General features: G+C 43.8%; 1 protein-coding gene across 2 annotated transcripts; it reads left to right on the top strand.

The window, feature by feature from the left end:
* Window positions 1-1,190: 1,190 nt before the first annotated feature.
* On the top strand, window positions 1,191-6,249 carry LOC308117318 (carboxypeptidase A1-like). 2 transcript variants are annotated; one of them, XM_080476107.1, is made up of 11 exons: window positions 1,191-1,354; window positions 2,393-2,468; window positions 2,559-2,693; window positions 2,779-2,883; window positions 3,262-3,363; window positions 3,467-3,568; window positions 3,655-3,765; window positions 4,293-4,383; window positions 4,506-4,705; window positions 4,781-4,865; window positions 4,949-6,249. In XM_080476107.1, the coding sequence occupies exons 1-11, from the start codon at window positions 1,203-1,205 to the stop codon at window positions 5,134-5,136; spliced, it is 1,347 nt and encodes a 448-aa protein (XP_080332233.1). In that variant the 5' UTR covers window positions 1,191-1,202; the 3' UTR covers window positions 5,137-6,249. The 2 variants fall into 2 exon arrangements, with proteins under 2 accessions (XP_080332233.1, XP_080332234.1); XM_080476108.1 differs by having other exon boundaries at window positions 1,209-1,354; window positions 2,556-2,693.
* The last annotated feature ends 10,904 nt before the right edge of the window (window positions 6,250-17,153 follow it).

Here is a 17,153-nt window from a genome sequence, read left to right as displayed (position 1 = left end):
TTCTTTCCTCACTCTTCATACTCGCTTGTTTTTTGCTGTTGTTTCCGTGTCATTGGGGTCGGATCTTGTCGTCGGTGTAACGTCGTCACTCGTCATCGTGCAGAGCAATGTCCGCAACGTGCACTGTGTCATAGAAACTTCTTTTGAAACAAATCAACAAAATGTTGCACTGTTTACACAATAAAATTTCATAAGGAAATCCAGACTGCGCCGTCTTTGCTTTATCCTCGGACTCTGGATGGTATTCACATAAATTTTTGCACCTATTTTATATTTATCATGCTTTTTATTTTTTGTATTCATTCATCTCAGGCATGCGACATTTAATGCATTTTGTGCTATCGCATGCATATCCAACATTCCTATACACACACATCCAAAAATATATACACCATTTGATGCTTATAAATAAATTACATCTTACGAAGATAGTTACACAAAGAATGTTTAATTAGACCCACACATACTTGCCAACATGCATACACATATCTCATCTATCTGATTATCATGCCTGAAAAGTGGCCGGAAGCTCGAATACAATTGGCGACTTTACAGAAGAGAAATGCAGAAGTTGCAAAAGATCATGCAAGGTGTAGAAGAAATATATTGACAAATGATTCCGCTTCATTTCACCCATTCTGTTTATCAGATATATGTTGAGTCCCGATCTGGAATCCGGCCGGCCCAGACTGGAATTCCAGGTTCAGCTTAAAAGGGACTACGACAGTCAAGCCTATAAACCTAATTTCATTAGAAAACTGTTGAACATGTTGATTATTAACAATGAAACTATGTGACAAAGTAATAACGTACAAATGGTAAATAATCTGCAAATAGATGAAAAGATGAGACGCATGCTAAACAATATTATTGTACGTACTAGTCAGGGTAGTTATGAAATGTGATAATTGAATTTTGGGGAAGTAGTTTGATTAAATACTAAGTTTGACTTCTTCCCACCAATTATCAGACATGTTGAAGTAGATATACACTATCTGACTGTATCGAGCCCGAGAGGAAACCTGCAGTGGGATTCGAACCGACAAACCTTTGAACCCGCCGTACCCATCTGAGCACCACTGCTCAGTGCCGCTGGAGGAACGTGTGGCTCTGGGGCAAAACAGCGTTTCTCACTATTTTGGTAAGTGGGTGACGAAACAAGGTTCCTCTTTCTCCACAGCTTCACACCGTCAAACACCCACATGGTGCAACACCTGCAACGGGTTCACATGACAACCAGACTTTCACAGGCAGTCGTCGGCCTCGACCGGCGCAACCCGCTGGTGATGATGAGGGGGCTGCTCGCTGTCGCTGCACTGCTGGTGGCCGCGCTCGGCAAGGAGACGTTTGAGGGGTGAGTGGACTCACCAGTACCAGTACCAGTGCCAGACTCCACTGCACTTGTAATGATACCGTTTACTGCACATGTCAAGGTTTGCCAGTACCGCCAGTGTTTTGATATTTGATATTTAATCTAGGAAAAAAGATTCATCCGTGTGCTAGTTTGTTGAAAAAGATACTGATGATCTGCTTCGGTGGTTTCACAACATTTTGTCTCTTAACTGCTGACTCGACAAAACGGTGACGTCATAACCCTGCTGAACCCAAAATGAACAACCACAAATAGTCCGTATTCCAGGAAGATGTATTTTCTTTGTCACGTTCAGATGGAATTTTGATGAGACCAGGACATGCAAAGACGTCTGATCTTTTGCCGCACAATCGAGGGGGGGTCCCGGACCCCAAGTCGGTAACAACTGGTCACCAATACGCCCTACCCTTCAAATATCCACAAACTGGGTTTATTGTGCAGAGTTTGCATTTACATGTTGTTGTTTTTTTCGGTTTCCTTCTCCGATAAAACTACATGCTTGTTGGATCAGTGACTCTAAATTGTTCTATACAGGCTGGTAACCTGTCCGGGGTGCATCCCAATTTCCAGTTGAAGAACCTCCATTATCCTTCCTTCAGCTGGTGACAGAAAAGAGAAAACACAGAGCATTCATACATTATGCAACCAAGAAAAGAAAGAAAGACCCTTTAAAAGACTGGCCACAACAGATGAATTAGTTTGAGTTCCCAGGTATTAGTATTAGAAGCGTTCTTAGTTGGAATCAAGTTTCTCTTGTCGGCCCTCAAAAACGTGTCGTACGCTAGATTAAAATCCCGCTGCAGATTTTCAGGTTTGGTTTGTGAAACCAAGCAGACCTTAACGGTACTGAAGCTGACTGTGCAACCGATTGTCTCACTGTGCGACATCTGCAGAAGCAGAAGCAGCTGATGTTGGGTAACAGCTTTTCTTACTACATGTACCGTATGAGTCAACTTCTCTCTACACGCTCAGGTTGAGTAGGAGGTTGTTGCTTCCCTTTTGTTTTTGTTTTTTTTAAAGGCATCAAGTTCTTCGAATCACTGCTAAAGACCATGTCCAGTTGTCTCTCCTCAAGGACCTGGCGGACGCGGTGGAGGTGAACCATCAGTTGTGAAGATCTCCTCTCCTTCTCTGTTTGTTCCGCTTGCTTCGTGATTCAGCCTTGTTTCCTTTGTGCCCCAAGCAGCTGGACTTCTGGAGGGAGGTGACTCATGTGGGCTCTCCTGTGGACGTCAGAGTTCCCGTCCAGAGTCTCCAGTCGGTCAAAACCTACCTGGACACTCTGGCCATCGAGTACTCCATCATGATCGAGGACCTGCAAGTAAAGCTTGAGGAGAGGAAACTGTGTGTGACTCTGTTGCTTTAGGAAACTGCTGTTCTAGTAGGATCGTGTTCGTGTGCTGCAGATGATGCTGGATGAGGAACAGGAAGAGATGAGGTCCACCGCTCCGACTGATGAACCCAGGAATACTGACGACTTCGACTTCTCCAGGTACCACACTCTCCCTCAGGTGAGTACCCACGTTTCGTTTTAGAAAAGGTCCACCCTGGGAACCGTTTTCAAGAAGTTGCTTTTTCAGTGTCTCCAATGTATACGGACACTCGTAACACAACGGAAGTTTTGCGTTTTCATTCCAAGACGTCACGTAAACAAGGCCTAAGAGTCGCCCATCAACCTCAAACGTGTGTGTTTTCGGGAGAAAACCTTTACACACAAGGTCCGCACAGAAAGATTCAGACCCATGACATTCATCTTTGCAGAGGTTTTTCTTTTCCTTGAAGAGGCTCATCATAATGATATCACAATAAGATACAATGACATGACACATTGGAGACAAAAACAATCTAATTCAAGACCAAAGAGAATCAGGACTTCACCTGCGTTCCAGATCTACAGCTTCCAGGACATGCTGGCGGCTGAGAATCCAAACCTGGTCAGTAAGCTGGTGATCGGCCGGAGCTTCGAGGGACGTCCGCTGAACGTCCTCAAGGTAAAAACTCAAGAGGAAAAAAGAAGAGTTTAGAAACTAAAAATGCAGCATGTGAGTATGTGTTAAAGAGCAAAATGTTTTGTGTTCTTGGTGTGTGTGACAGTTCAGCACTGGGGGAACCAACCGGCCCGCCATCTGGATCGACACCGGCATCCACTCCAGAGAGTGGGTGACTCAGGCCAGCGGCACCTGGTTCGCCAAGAAGGTGGATCCACGATGATCAGTCAGTGTTTTCCTCTGACTCCTCACGTTTTAACAGCGCTGACCGTGTCACTCTTGTTCCATAATTAGATCGTGACTGATTTTGGACGTGACCCGGCTCTCACTGCCATCCTCAATGGGATGGACATCTTCCTGGAGACTGTGACCAACCCGGATGGGTTTGAGTACACCCACAGCAGAGTGAGCAGAAACCTACTGCTGGGAAAACTTCGAGTAGCTCGAGAAATAAAAAGAACAGACCATATGAATGTCTGAGCACTCCCCATTGATTATGTTTATGGCGTATTAGCGTATACGCTATAAACATGGGTGGTTTCGTTACAAAAACAAACAACAGCACCCACTAGTGGCTCAACATGGTAACTACACCGCGTTCATTTGTATTTCTTTTCTATTTCTTGCGTAAACAGACTTCGTTTTCAAAATGTTGTCTTGAAAACACAAAAGTACTTTGATATCTAAAACGCAAAGACCATGTGTTTTAAGTTTGAAACTTCATGTTGATAGTTGATTTCGTATACCATGGCTCTAAACAAAAGAGATATATTATTCATTTAATGATAGTTTTACCTAGTCAATGTTGAGAGCAAGAAAGAAAATACAATACCGGCAGGCATGCTCAAGCATACTTCAGTCACACAATAAGGAGGCTGGGAGACAAAGCGTTCCACCATTTCGCAGCAATTAAGTGACTCTGATGTTTCCAGAACCGCCTGTGGCGCAAAACCAGAAAGCCCAACCCAGGCTCAAGGTGTGTGGGAGTCGATCCCAACAGGAACTGGAACGCTGGATTTGGAGGTGTGTTTCTACAAAACTACCATCTAAGTCAAAGCTATATTTACTGTAGACCGATGTAAGCATGTACTTAGATGGATGCTTGTGTATCTTTGATGTAGATGCTTCTTTGCAATCTTGTTCAGGTCCTGGCTCCAGCCCCAGACCGTGCTCAGAGCTCTATCGAGGGCCGAGGCCTCACTCCGAGTCAGAGGTCAGGTCCATCGTGGACTTTGTGACATCCCACGGTAACATCAAGGCCTTCATCTCCATCCACTCCTACTCTCAGATGCTCATGTACCCGTATGGCTTCACCAGGACTCCAGTCAGGGACCGCACAGAGCTGGTAGGACAATCTCTGGATTCTCCTGGGCTCGGCCGCAGTGTGTGAGAGATGTACAATACTAATCTGTTTTCACAGCACAACCTGGCTCAGAGGGCCGTCGCTCGGCTGGCATCCCTGTACGGGACTCCGTACAGATTCGGCAGCATCATCAACACCATCTGTAGGTTTCTTCACACTGCTGGCAGTCAACACTAGATTAACCCAGATTATCAGGACGTCCTCTCCTTTTCCTTTTCCTTATAGACCAAGCCAGCGGCGGCAGCATCGACTGGGCCTATAACCAGGCCATCAAATACTCCTACACCTTTGAGCTGAGAGACACCGGTCGCAACGGCTTCCTGCTGCCCGCCAATCAGATCATCCCCACCGCCCAGGAGACCTGGCTGGCCCTGATGACCATCATGGACCACACCTTCAGGAATCCTTACTGACGCCGGCGCCGTTGTTTGTCACAGCGAGTGCAAAAAAAAGATCACATCCATCGGAGAAAGCTTCGTACAACTACAGTCCAAACGCTCCAAAGAAAACAACATTAAAGGCTGAAACCTAAAATGTGATTGTGTTTGATCACAGCGACATCCATCCGTACGTCCATCTTCTCTCCTGCTGCCATCACAGGGGGCTTGTGCTGGGATTTTCTACACACTGTTGTTGTGTTTTGAGAGTGTTTAGATTACAACGGTGCTCGGAGACCATGGAAAACACAACTTGTTGAAAAAGCGCTTCTAATGTAGAATGTTTTGAAAACACTGACTCTGTGAAAACAGGGAAAAATGCGACTTTTGAAAACGCTCTGACATCGTGTAAGAGGGTAAAATGCGATTATTTCGAAAATGCTCTAATTCCATCACTGGGAAATGAAGGGGGAAGGGCAACTTTTGAAAATGCTCCCACTCCGTCTCTGTCTTGACAGAGGAGAACAAAAGTTTTTGAAAAAGCTCTGACTCCATGCAGATGAAGGAAAGCGCAACTTTTTGAAAATACTCTGTCTCTGTGTAAACAGGGGAAAACTCCGACTCCTTCTCCCTGTAGACGGAGGAAAACGTAACTTTTTGAAACCAGCTTTCAAAAATGCTCCTTCTACGTGGAAACACTGTAGGTTTCCTATATTCGCTCATGTGCGATTTTTGTTTTCTCCGCATTATTCCTAGAATGATTAGTGTTCTAAGAAAACAAATCTGTGCAATATAAACAAGTGAATGTAGTTGAAAGTGCAGGAAACACTTTCGCTATTCATTTCAGAGTCATTTACAAACTAAATCACTTTGTTCATTTCAGACAGATGCTGAAAACCCTTTTACAACAAAGGAGGAGTCCATGTAGTTAAAATATGCACTTTACAAGAGGCAAAGTCCAAACAGTCTCCAACAAGTTGCCACTAAAGGCCACAAATCAACAATACTGCTCAAGTCTTATGAAATACACGCAGGCACGCACGCACACACTCAAAGGCTTGAAACGTTAGTGGACCTTCACGAAGCTATAAGGCACGTCACAAAAAAACACAACACTCCTTTTAAAACTTTACCATATAGATTCAGCAGAAGAAAAAAAAAAAAAAAACATTCATTGTGACCGGAGAACTCTTCAGTCGAGGTGTACAAACAGCAGGTTGGCGGTGAGGCCCTGTGCAAATCCTCAAACGGACCTTTTTGTCATAAAAAAAGACGCTGCACATCGTGTTGCTCATTTCCAGGGTCTCCTGCTCTGCGACCCGCGACACCGTCGGTTCACTGCAGCCTGCAGCCTGGAAGCCGCTGATCGACACACGATCTCTGCCGCGCGGTAAAGAAGCAGCGTGAGAGAGTGGAAGAGAGAGACGACGGACCGACCAGTAGACAATAATAATAACCAACCACTTTGTTTTTGATTCTTACTACTCGAGCTTTTGGGGAGGAGGAGCTCAGCTCGGCAATTAGAATTTTTTTTTTATAAAACCTTGAATTACAACATAAAACTGCTAAAGTTTTCGCGTGAAAATGCGTAAACAACTACGCAAGGTTTGCCTTCAAAAACATTGTCGTGGAAAAACAACTGAAGTCTGTGCAGATGGTGAGCTACACAAGGTATTTGGCTAATATTGCAAACTACACAAGGTACATGCGTGATAGAAATAATCCTTGAATTGTTTGTAGTTCTACTGCATTAATTCACGGCATGCGAACAACATGTGAGTCACCAATTTCTTTGATTGATTGTCGGCCAAAACAAACCAGAGGGAAAGTTTTACTGGAAGTAAACCGGGTGCGGTGGAGACAATGGAATTGCTTTGAAATGCAGACAAGCAACATCAGATAATTTCCTTGCTTGAAACTTAAGAGTTGGTCGCATAAATGAGCTGTGACAGTTGAGTTCCTGCTCTTCACCATGGAGCTGATTATTTCTCTGACTCTGCTCTTGATGTCGTCCGTCTCCGGTAAGTTGATTTATCCCGATGATGGTTTGGAGTTCCACAAAGATCGACTCTGGGTCCCTTTTTACCTTTTTCTTTTTAAAATCGCTGTGAAATTTGAATTTTTTATTTCTTTTTTTTTTGCACAAGATGTGATTAATCTTTTCCTTTTTTTTCTCTTCAGCTCAGGCACTCCAGTGTCTGAGCTGCTCAGATTCCTCCTGTTCATCGACAACCTCAGTGACGTGCTCCTCAGAGACCATGTGTATATCAGCCACTATCCTAGACACCATTTATGTAGGTACGACACTTCTATTGCCTCCAACATCGACAACACAGAAAATCTTCAAAGGCTGTGCCACGTCCTCCGTGTGTCCAACCACAGGAGATCAGACATTTTCAGTAGATGTCCTAATTTCAAGTGTTCTGGCATCTGCTAGATGCTGCGATAGTGATGACTGTAATGGAGAAACTCTTCCTGGTGAGTACCGATAAAGTTTAATCTGTTTAAGCAGATAACCTTGGGGCACCACCCGTGAATTATATATATTCTATTAATCTGTGTTATGAAGAAGAAACACAAAGTAATTTTGATATGATGAACGAAAATGTTCTCTCATCTTCTAATAAAACTCATATGTTCGTTAATGTTTCAGCTCCGGCTCGTCAGACAATCAATGGTGGACAGTGTTTAACTTGTAGTCCTGGACAAAGTCATTTCTTGAGTTTATTACAATGTCAAGGAGTAGAGGATAAATGCTTTGAAGGATCTGGTGAGTCTTCTGATTATGTCCTTGAACAAAGGTCTTTCAATCGGTTTTGCCACTTCAACATCATTCACGATCCCAGAGTACCAAAATGTGGTCCCTAGCGCCACCTTGGAACACTAAAACAGCCACCACAGCCCGTAGGAACGTCGTAGAGAGATCAAACCAAAACCAAATCTAAAAATCACATGCTGACACCCCCCAAACCTAAATCCAGCAGGAAGTCCACAATTTGCGAGGCGATCAGAACAAGGACCTGCTGAGCAAGACGATGTAACATGTAGGGATAATGGAGTGGAGTACCCCTGATCTAAAGAATAAGTCTGGCTACTTTGAATCCCATATAGACTGAAAGATAACAGATTTTGCTCTCAAAAAAAGGAAAAGTTCATTAAAACGATACCAAAGTTGGGGGATTTGTGAGGAGCTCTTTCTCCAATTGTATGGTTAAATTGGTCTTCTCTCTAACTCTGGGTCATGTGACTCAGTGAAACTTGGGATACTATTGTGCAATAAAAATCCAAGTGTTGCGCAAAAGATCCCATATTGTGCAATAAACGTCTAATATTGAGCAATGAAAACCTAGTATTGTTACGATTCAAAAAAAAAAGTCCTTGTATATCAAAACATTAAAAATTTATATTTTACCCCGACTGGCCAGAGTGCGAGGTCCTGCAGGCTGATTGCAGCATTAATACTTTTTTATTTTCTTCTTCCACAGTAGTGAACAGTTCTGAAGATGCTCCATCTTTTGGTTGTATATCTCAAAGTGTGTGTGAAGCTGCTCGAGACCTGGGGATGTTTCCACTACTGCAAAATATTGGAACCTTCACCACTGGACCAACCTGTTGTCAAGGAGATCAGTGTAATGGCGGTGTTACACCAACCACAACAACAACAACAGCTGCTGCACTGACTACAACAACAATTACATCAACTACAACCACTACCCCAACTACAACCACAACTGCACCAACTACAACAACTACAGCCCTACCTACAACAACTACTGCCCCACCTATAACAACTACCGGGGCTGTAGTTGTTGTAGGTACCCCAACTACAACTACTGCACCCACAACTGCCCCACCTACAACAACTACTGCCCCACCTACAAGAACTACTGCCCCACCTACAACAACTACTGCCCCACCTACAACAGCTACTGCCCCAACTTCAACAGCTACTGCCCCACCTTCAATAACTACAGCCCCACCTATAACAACTGCTGGGGCAGTAGTTGTTGTAGGTACCCCAACTACAACTACTGCACCCACAACTGCACCAACTACAACAACTAGTTCCCCACCTACAACAGCTACTGCCCCACCTTCAACAACTACAGCCCCACCTATAACAACTACAACTACAACTGCTGGGGCAGTAGTTGTTGTAGGTACCCCAACTACAACTACTGCACCCACAACTGCCCCACCTACAAGAACTACTGCCCCACCTACAAGAACTACTGCCCCACCTACAACAACTACTGCCCCACCTACAACAGCTACTGCCCCACCTTCAACAGCTACTGCCCCACCTTCAATAACTACAGCCCCACCTATAACAACTACTGCCCCACCGACAACAATTACTGCCTCACCTACAACAACTACAGCCCCACCTACAACAACTACTGCCCCACCGACAACAACTACTGCCCCACCGACAACAACTGCTGGGGCAGTAGTTGTTGTAGGTACCCCAACTACAACTACTGCACCCACAACTGCACCAACTACAACAACTAGTTCCCCACCTACAACAGCTACTGCCCGACCTTCAACAACTACAGCCCCACCTATAACAACTACAGCGCCACCTACAACAACTGCTGGGGCAGTAGTTGTTGTAGGTACCCCAACTACAACTACTGCACCCACAACTGCACCAACTACAACAACTAGTTCCCCACCTACAACAGCTACTGCCCCACCTTCAATAACTACAGCCCCACCTATAACAACTACTGCCCCACCGACAACAATTACTGTCTCACCGACAACAACAACTGCCCCACCTACAACTACTGCCCCACCTACAACAACTACAGCCCCACCTACAACAACTACTGCCCAACCGACAACAACTACTGCCCCACCTACAACAACTGCTGGGGCAGTAGTTGTTGTAGGTACCCCAACTACAACTACGGCACCCACAACTGCACCACCTACAACAGCTACTGCTCCACCTACAACTACTGCCCCACCTACAACAACAACTCCAACTCCTCCACCTCGTCAATGTCAGAGCTGCTCAGATTCCTCCTGCTCATCAACAACCTCAGTGACGTGCTCCTCAGAGACCATGTGTATATCAGCCACTATCCTAGGTAGACTTTTCTTCATCTCTAGAATTCCTCAATGAAATACATGAACTGCAACGTTCTGTCAGCTTTTCACCAACTACAACTAACTAATGTTTCAATTGATAGGCACGGCAACTTTTCTATTTGAAAATTCAGCAGAGAGAATTTTCAAAGGCTGTGCAACGTCCAACATGTGTCCAACCACAGGAACTCAGACATTGTCAGCAAATGTTGGAATTTCAAGTTTTCAGGCATCTGTCATATGCTGTGACACTAGTGACTGTAACGGGGAAACTCTTCCTGGTGAGTACTAATAAAATGTAATCTGTTCAATCAGATGACCTCGTGGCACCACCCTTAAAATATGGCTGCTTCATTTAATGCCGGGGTGTCCAAGCTCGGTCCTGGAGGGCTGGCGTCCTGCTGGGTTCATGTCTCTCCCAGTTGCAGCACACCTGATTGCAATGAGGGGCTTGTTATTGGGCTTTTTCACAACCGTGGTGATGACATCAGAGTTACATTCATGTAAGCTGAAGCAGCGAGAGAACTAAAACATTCAGGGTACCGGCCTTCCAGGACCGGGTTTGGACATTCCCCTGAATCTGTTTATTTGATTTAATGAACCTAAATATTCTCTTGTCTTGTAATAAATCTCATTGTCCTTTAATGTTTCAGCTCCGACTCCTCAGACAAACAACGGTAGAGTGTGTTTCAGCTGCTTTGAAGGTCAAACTAATTGCTCGGTTTCAGCACAATGTGAAGGCGTTGAGGATCGATGCTTTCAAGGAACTAGTGAGTTATAACTTTAGGTGATGTTGACTTGTGTCCAAATCCAATCTTCTCATAATGACTTCTGAGATTTTATATACAGTATATGTCTCTGACTTCCAGGCATAGACGCGAAACTGTGGCATTAAATATTCTGCATTGGCATAATAAAAAAATATAGAATATGAAATTAATTAATGTTTTAATTTACTAGAAAATGTCTTCTTCCTCAGTAACAAGGAGTTCTGTGGATTCTCCCGTTTTTGGTTGTATATCTCAAAGTATGTGTGAAGTTGGACAAGATCTGAAGATGTTTCCACTGCTGGCAGACATTGGTACGATTAGCAGTGGACCAATCTGTTGTCAAGGAGATCGATGTAATGGTGGTGTTACACCAACCACAACAGCTGCTACACCGACTACAACAACAACTACATCAACTACAACCACTACCCCAACTACAACTACTGCACCCACAACTGCACCACCTACAACAACTACTGCCCCACCTACAACAGCTACTGCCCCACCTTCAACAACTACAGCCGCAACTACAACAACTACTGCCCCACCTACAACAACTACTGCCCCACCGACAACAACTACTGCCCCACCTACAACAACTACTACCCCACCTACAACAACAACTGCCCCACCTACAACAACTACTGCCCCACCTACAACAACTACTACCCCACCTACACCAACTACTACCCCACCTACAACAGCTACTGCTCCACCTACAACTACTGCCCCACCTACAACAACAACTACATCAACTACAACCACTACCCCAACTACAACTACTGCACCCACAACTGCACCACCTACAACAACTACTGCCCCACCTACAACAGCTACTGCCCCACCTTCAACAACTACAGCCGCAACTACAACAACTACTGCCCCACCTACAACAACTACTGCCCCACCTACAACAACTACTACCCCACCTACAACAACTACTGCCCCACCTACAACAACTACTACCCCACCTACAACAGCTACTGCTCCACCTACAACTACTGCCCCACCTACAACAACAACTACATCAACTACAACCACTACCCCAACTACAACTACTGCACCCACAACTGCACCACCTACAACAACTACTGCCCCACCTACAACAGCTACTGCCCCACCTTCAACAACTACAGCCGCAACTACAACAACTACTGCCCCACCTACAACAACTACTGCCCCACCTACAACAACTACTACCCCACCTACAACAACTACTACCCCACCTACAACAACAACTGCCCCACCTACAACAACTACTGCCCCACCGACAACAACTACTGCCCCACCTACAACAACTACTACCCCACCTACAACAACTACTACCCCACCTACAACTACTGCTCCACCTACAACTACTGCCCCACCTACAACAACAACTCCAACTCCTCCACCTCGTCAATGTCAGAGCTGCTCAGATTCCTCCTGTTCATCAACAACATTAGTGACGTGCTCCTCAGAGACCATGTGTATATCAGCCACTATCCTAGGTAGACTTTTCTTCATCTCTAGAATTCCTCAATGAAATACATGAACTGCAACGTTCTGTCAGCTTTTCACCAACTACAACTAACTAATGTTTCACTCCGTAGACAAAAGACTTGATGAACCTTTACCAAAGAGAATCTACAAAGGCTGTGCAGCGTCCTCCGTGTGTCCAGCCACAGGAGATCGGAGGTTTTCAATGGATACAGGTTTTTCAAGTGTTTTGGTTGAAGCCACTTGCTGCATTACGGATGACTGCGACTTTCTCCCAGGTTCCCTCCCATAAAAGTAGAAATTGAAGCTGCTTCATTTATTATGTTTAGTCTGTTGATCCTTGGGGCACCACCTCGTAACTGCATCACGTTAGTAGTGCATTATTAATTTACACACCTATTAAATTTTGGTTCCTGTCCTCAAAGTCAGTACTACGCAAGGCTGGCGGAATTATGTCAGCAGTTGTTTTCTGGGAAGACGTATTTGAGAGGTACACGGGTTGAATATATGGGTTGTTTCTACAAGTGTTTATAAGTTCTAAGTGTGTTTTTATTGAAGCTGAAGAGCAGTACAAGACAGGACTTACCCCCTGTGTTTGTGTAATGCAGCCAATGAAGTTGCTGTATTGCCGGTTCTTATTTTTTAGTGTAATGCGATTGCTAATGTTGCTAATGCTAATGGTGCTACTGTGACTACAAATTGAGGTGAAGTGAAAATGTTTGTCAGAAATACAATTCATATGTAAGTTCATGACGTTAAAAGCTTAATTCAATGTCAGTATAGTTAGAAAAGGTTGATATTAGACAAGATTTAACGTCCAATTCATTCTGTAAATAACCGTTATAACAATTTATAATTGTTTATAACATTTTATAGCCATTTACAATTCAATATTTCTACACATATAAGGGTTGGAATATCATATGCTATGATTAAAAGGATATTTCATAGGCATTATTAGTTAAAAAAAACAACAACATTAGTTTCGGTGCAATTTCTATATTCGTTTAGTTGGTAAATTTGTCTTTAATTGTTTATCCATTTTTTTCCCCCCGTGTTTCAACAGTTCTCACATTTGGAAATTTATCAAACTCCGAGAAGTAGATTTAAAGGACAATTGTGCTGTCGTCATTCATTACACAGAGGGAGTTACAACACCCTTAAAAAGGAAATTTGTCTTATGAAGAAGATACACCAAGTAAATTCAATATAATAAACATAACATTGGTGGTGTGAAATGTTCTTTCTTCTTTTAATAAAAGTCATTTTTCTTCAATAATTAATTTCTGACTAATTAAACAAGCAACGGTGGACAGTGTTTCTCTGTTTACTATTAACAAACCATTATAAACATTGAAAATCAAGAGAATACATCGACTTAACATTTAACAATAGCCTATTTGCATGTGGCTCAGGAGCTTCCTGGCTGGTCGCAGTCGGAGGGTGAGAGTGAGCCCACACACATGGATGGATGGATGGATGGATGGATGGATGGATGGATGGATGGATGGATGGATAGATAGATAGATAGATAGATAGATAGATAGATAGATTTGGATGTCCAGCAGCATACAGTGTGTGCCATCCATAACCAAGCACCCTCAAAAAAATACAGGAAAAAAAAGTTAAAAAGCTCCTATTAATAGTAATAGAAAATGCACATTTCAATAGTTTCTTGTACAGTCGTATGGCCGCCGAGACAAACAACCTCCTGAACCTCTCAGTGCTGCAGCACATGGAGAAGAGTCGGTCACTGCGGCGACTTCTCTGAGCGACCACAGTGTTGTGCAGGGGGTGGCCACTGTTCTTGAGAATGGTCTGCATCATGCTCCTCATCCTCTTCTCCACCAGTTCATCAACAGTGTCCACCCCCTGTCCCCATCACCGCCACACACTTTCCTGACCAGCTTGTCCAACTGGTTGTCCTCTCTGGCTGTCACACAGTGGCCCCAGCACACAACAGCAAAATAAATAAAATACAGCCACAACAGACTGATGAAAAAGGTTCAGCATTTCATTGCAGTGTTACAGACCACAGGCTGTCTGGTCTCGCCTCCGCCTCTGTGTGAGTGTGTGTGTGTTTGTTACCGTGTGCTGTTTGACAGGAGGTACCCTCACAGACTTCCTCCTCCTCCTGTCCTGATGTGGAGCACTCTGATTGGAGGATGACTGCTGATTGGCTCAGCGCCACCCACCGGCTGAGGCCATTTAACAGCTCCAGGAGACTCGTCATGGCGGCTGATGTGGCAGGTGTCTGCTCCTGGACTGGGCTCCTCTCCAATCTTTGAGTGCGTACATTTTAGTAAAGCTTTAGTCAACAGCTTGGTGGAGGTATCAGCTGTTTTGCTTTGCATTAATTAGGTGCTTTGTTTGTTTCAGGTTTGCCACTCTTGTTCAGTAAATGTGTGTTGTTTGAAACTTTAGTTGATGGCCTTCTAGAGGACAAGCTGCCTTTCTGTCATATTTAATACATCATTGTATAGATGGCCAAAAGGTAATGCCACCCCCGAACACTGACGATGCAGTTAGTATGCCGGGCCACGGGAGGCACTGTTGCTTGTTTTAGTAATGAAACCACAGAGACGTGTGCAGAGAACGATATGCAATAAACGTGAAAAAAATTAACCCGACGTTCATATGGACTGATGATAAATCGGATTATTATTTAACTACTGATACGGACGATAAAACTAGAATGTGGACCACAAGTCATACCACTACGGTCCTCCATGGTTGGTCACAGGCGCATGAGCAGAAGGAACAATTTTCAACGGGAAGGGAGGGGGATAGATTTGCGCATGCCCAGTAAGAGCACTCCATAGCCTCCGGCAGTCTCTGCAGGAGGGAAAAGCTACCGTGAAAGAATCTTTCCATCTTGGAAGCTGCTGTAAAAAGTTTGCGGATACAGTGGATCCGCACAACGGTGCTGCGTAAACGTACCCCCCAAAAGTGAAGAAAGATTTGCGAATACACTCGTATTCGTGGTCGAGTAAACGGGGCCTTAATCTCAACTCCGGCTCCCCACAGGGCTGTGTGCCGTGTCCCCTGCTCTTCAACCCTCTACACCCGCTTCACCCCCAACCGCACCCCCACGCACCACAGTGACACCATCTTAAAATCTGTTGGCATGCAGAGTACGGCTGCATGGAAACGTAGAATGTACAATACAGGTGATTGTTGCAGGTGATGCAGCGGTTACTGTTCTTGCCTCACAGAGAGATGGTTGTGGGTTCAATTACCGGCCAGAGCTTTTCTTTAGTGGAGTTTGCGCGTTCAGGTACTCTGGTTTCTTCTTCTGGCTAAATCCTGTGCAACTCTGGCCAGGTTTAAGCGGCATAGAAGATGGATGATTGTTGTAGATACTGTATGCTTTAGGTTGCTTTATCAGTTACTGCTGACAATGATTCACACGTGACATGAATATGAAAATATGAGAGAACAACTCCATATAATATAATCATTTGCACTGTTATAACACATTTAGATCCATTGTTTGTTTTGCAACTCTGGTAGAAATAAATACATGAATTAATACATGAATCATAACATAATAAATAATGTTAAAATACAACAGTAGCACTTATTGTGTCACGTTTAATGGTGTCCCCTTTAAATTGTTCCGCCCTTTGAACATCACGTTATTTATTGATACTTGTAAAACTATTTTTGAAAATTTGTAAGAAGAAAGCGGAATTTTGGAGGAAAAATGTTTTACTTTAAAATCATCTAATGAGAATATGTACTGTATTTTTGTCATTCTGGATACCTGGTATTTATTTTATGTCTAATGATATATTTATCTGAGTTCCTGTTTCAAATAAACCTCTAAAACAACACAAATAACGTAGAATAAAGAGACCAGTGCCACTTAAAACTAATGTGTACATATTGTTTATTTCTCTATTTCCCTCAGACGTGTTTCAGCATCTTCCTGTTACATACATACATGTATGTAACAGGAGAGGCGCATGGTGCGCATGCGCAACTGACTCAAATGACTCACACCCGGTTCACTTGGATGAAGAACTCAACCCTTGAGTCAGTTCTCATCCCTACTCTGTCATCACTATGCCCCTCACACCTCACTGGCTTTATTGGCTTCCGACTTTGCTCAGGCTCCCCCTTGTGGGTGAACAGGAAAACTGCACACGAGGCCAGTCTACAGGTGAAAACACAGCAAAAGTGCATAAGCGATAAAAAAAAAAAATCAAACATAAAATGGCTCCTGCAATAGTCTCAAAATGATCTTTGTGGAGTTTTTAAACTTTCTGACATAAATCTCACTGAGTTTCTCCTAAGCTCCATGTCCAGGAAGCGCCTTTATAACATTAAAAATGGAGCCAATAGAATCTCCATTACCATGTAGTCTTCAGTTGAAGCATTTCTGGATTACAGCATTTGTAACGTCTTTTTATGTGATCAAATGTAGAGTTTTGAGATCACGTTTCTTCCAATTAAAAGTGCTCTTCTTCTGCTTGAACTCAATTTTAACCAGTTTTTCCTTTGTTTTGATGGCAGAGGTTCAGAATGGTTGATTTTGTCATTTTTCTTTGATCCCTGTACTTTTGACCTTCTGCCTCGATGTAAAACATAATGTTTACTGACAGTCTAGTGCAGCAGCGCTCAAGACGTTGTCGTTGGACATGGTTAAAATTAAATACTACATTACAGTGACGTCACGACACGTCATCTGTGACGTAGCCCAAC

This window comes from Lipophrys pholis (genome assembly GCF_963383615.2).
Source record: "Lipophrys pholis genome assembly, chromosome: 11".
NCBI classification, from domain to species: domain Eukaryota; kingdom Metazoa; phylum Chordata; class Actinopteri; order Blenniiformes; family Blenniidae; genus Lipophrys; species Lipophrys pholis.
The sequence above is the reverse complement of the archived record's forward strand: the minus strand, read 5'-3'. Positions and strand labels throughout refer to the sequence as shown.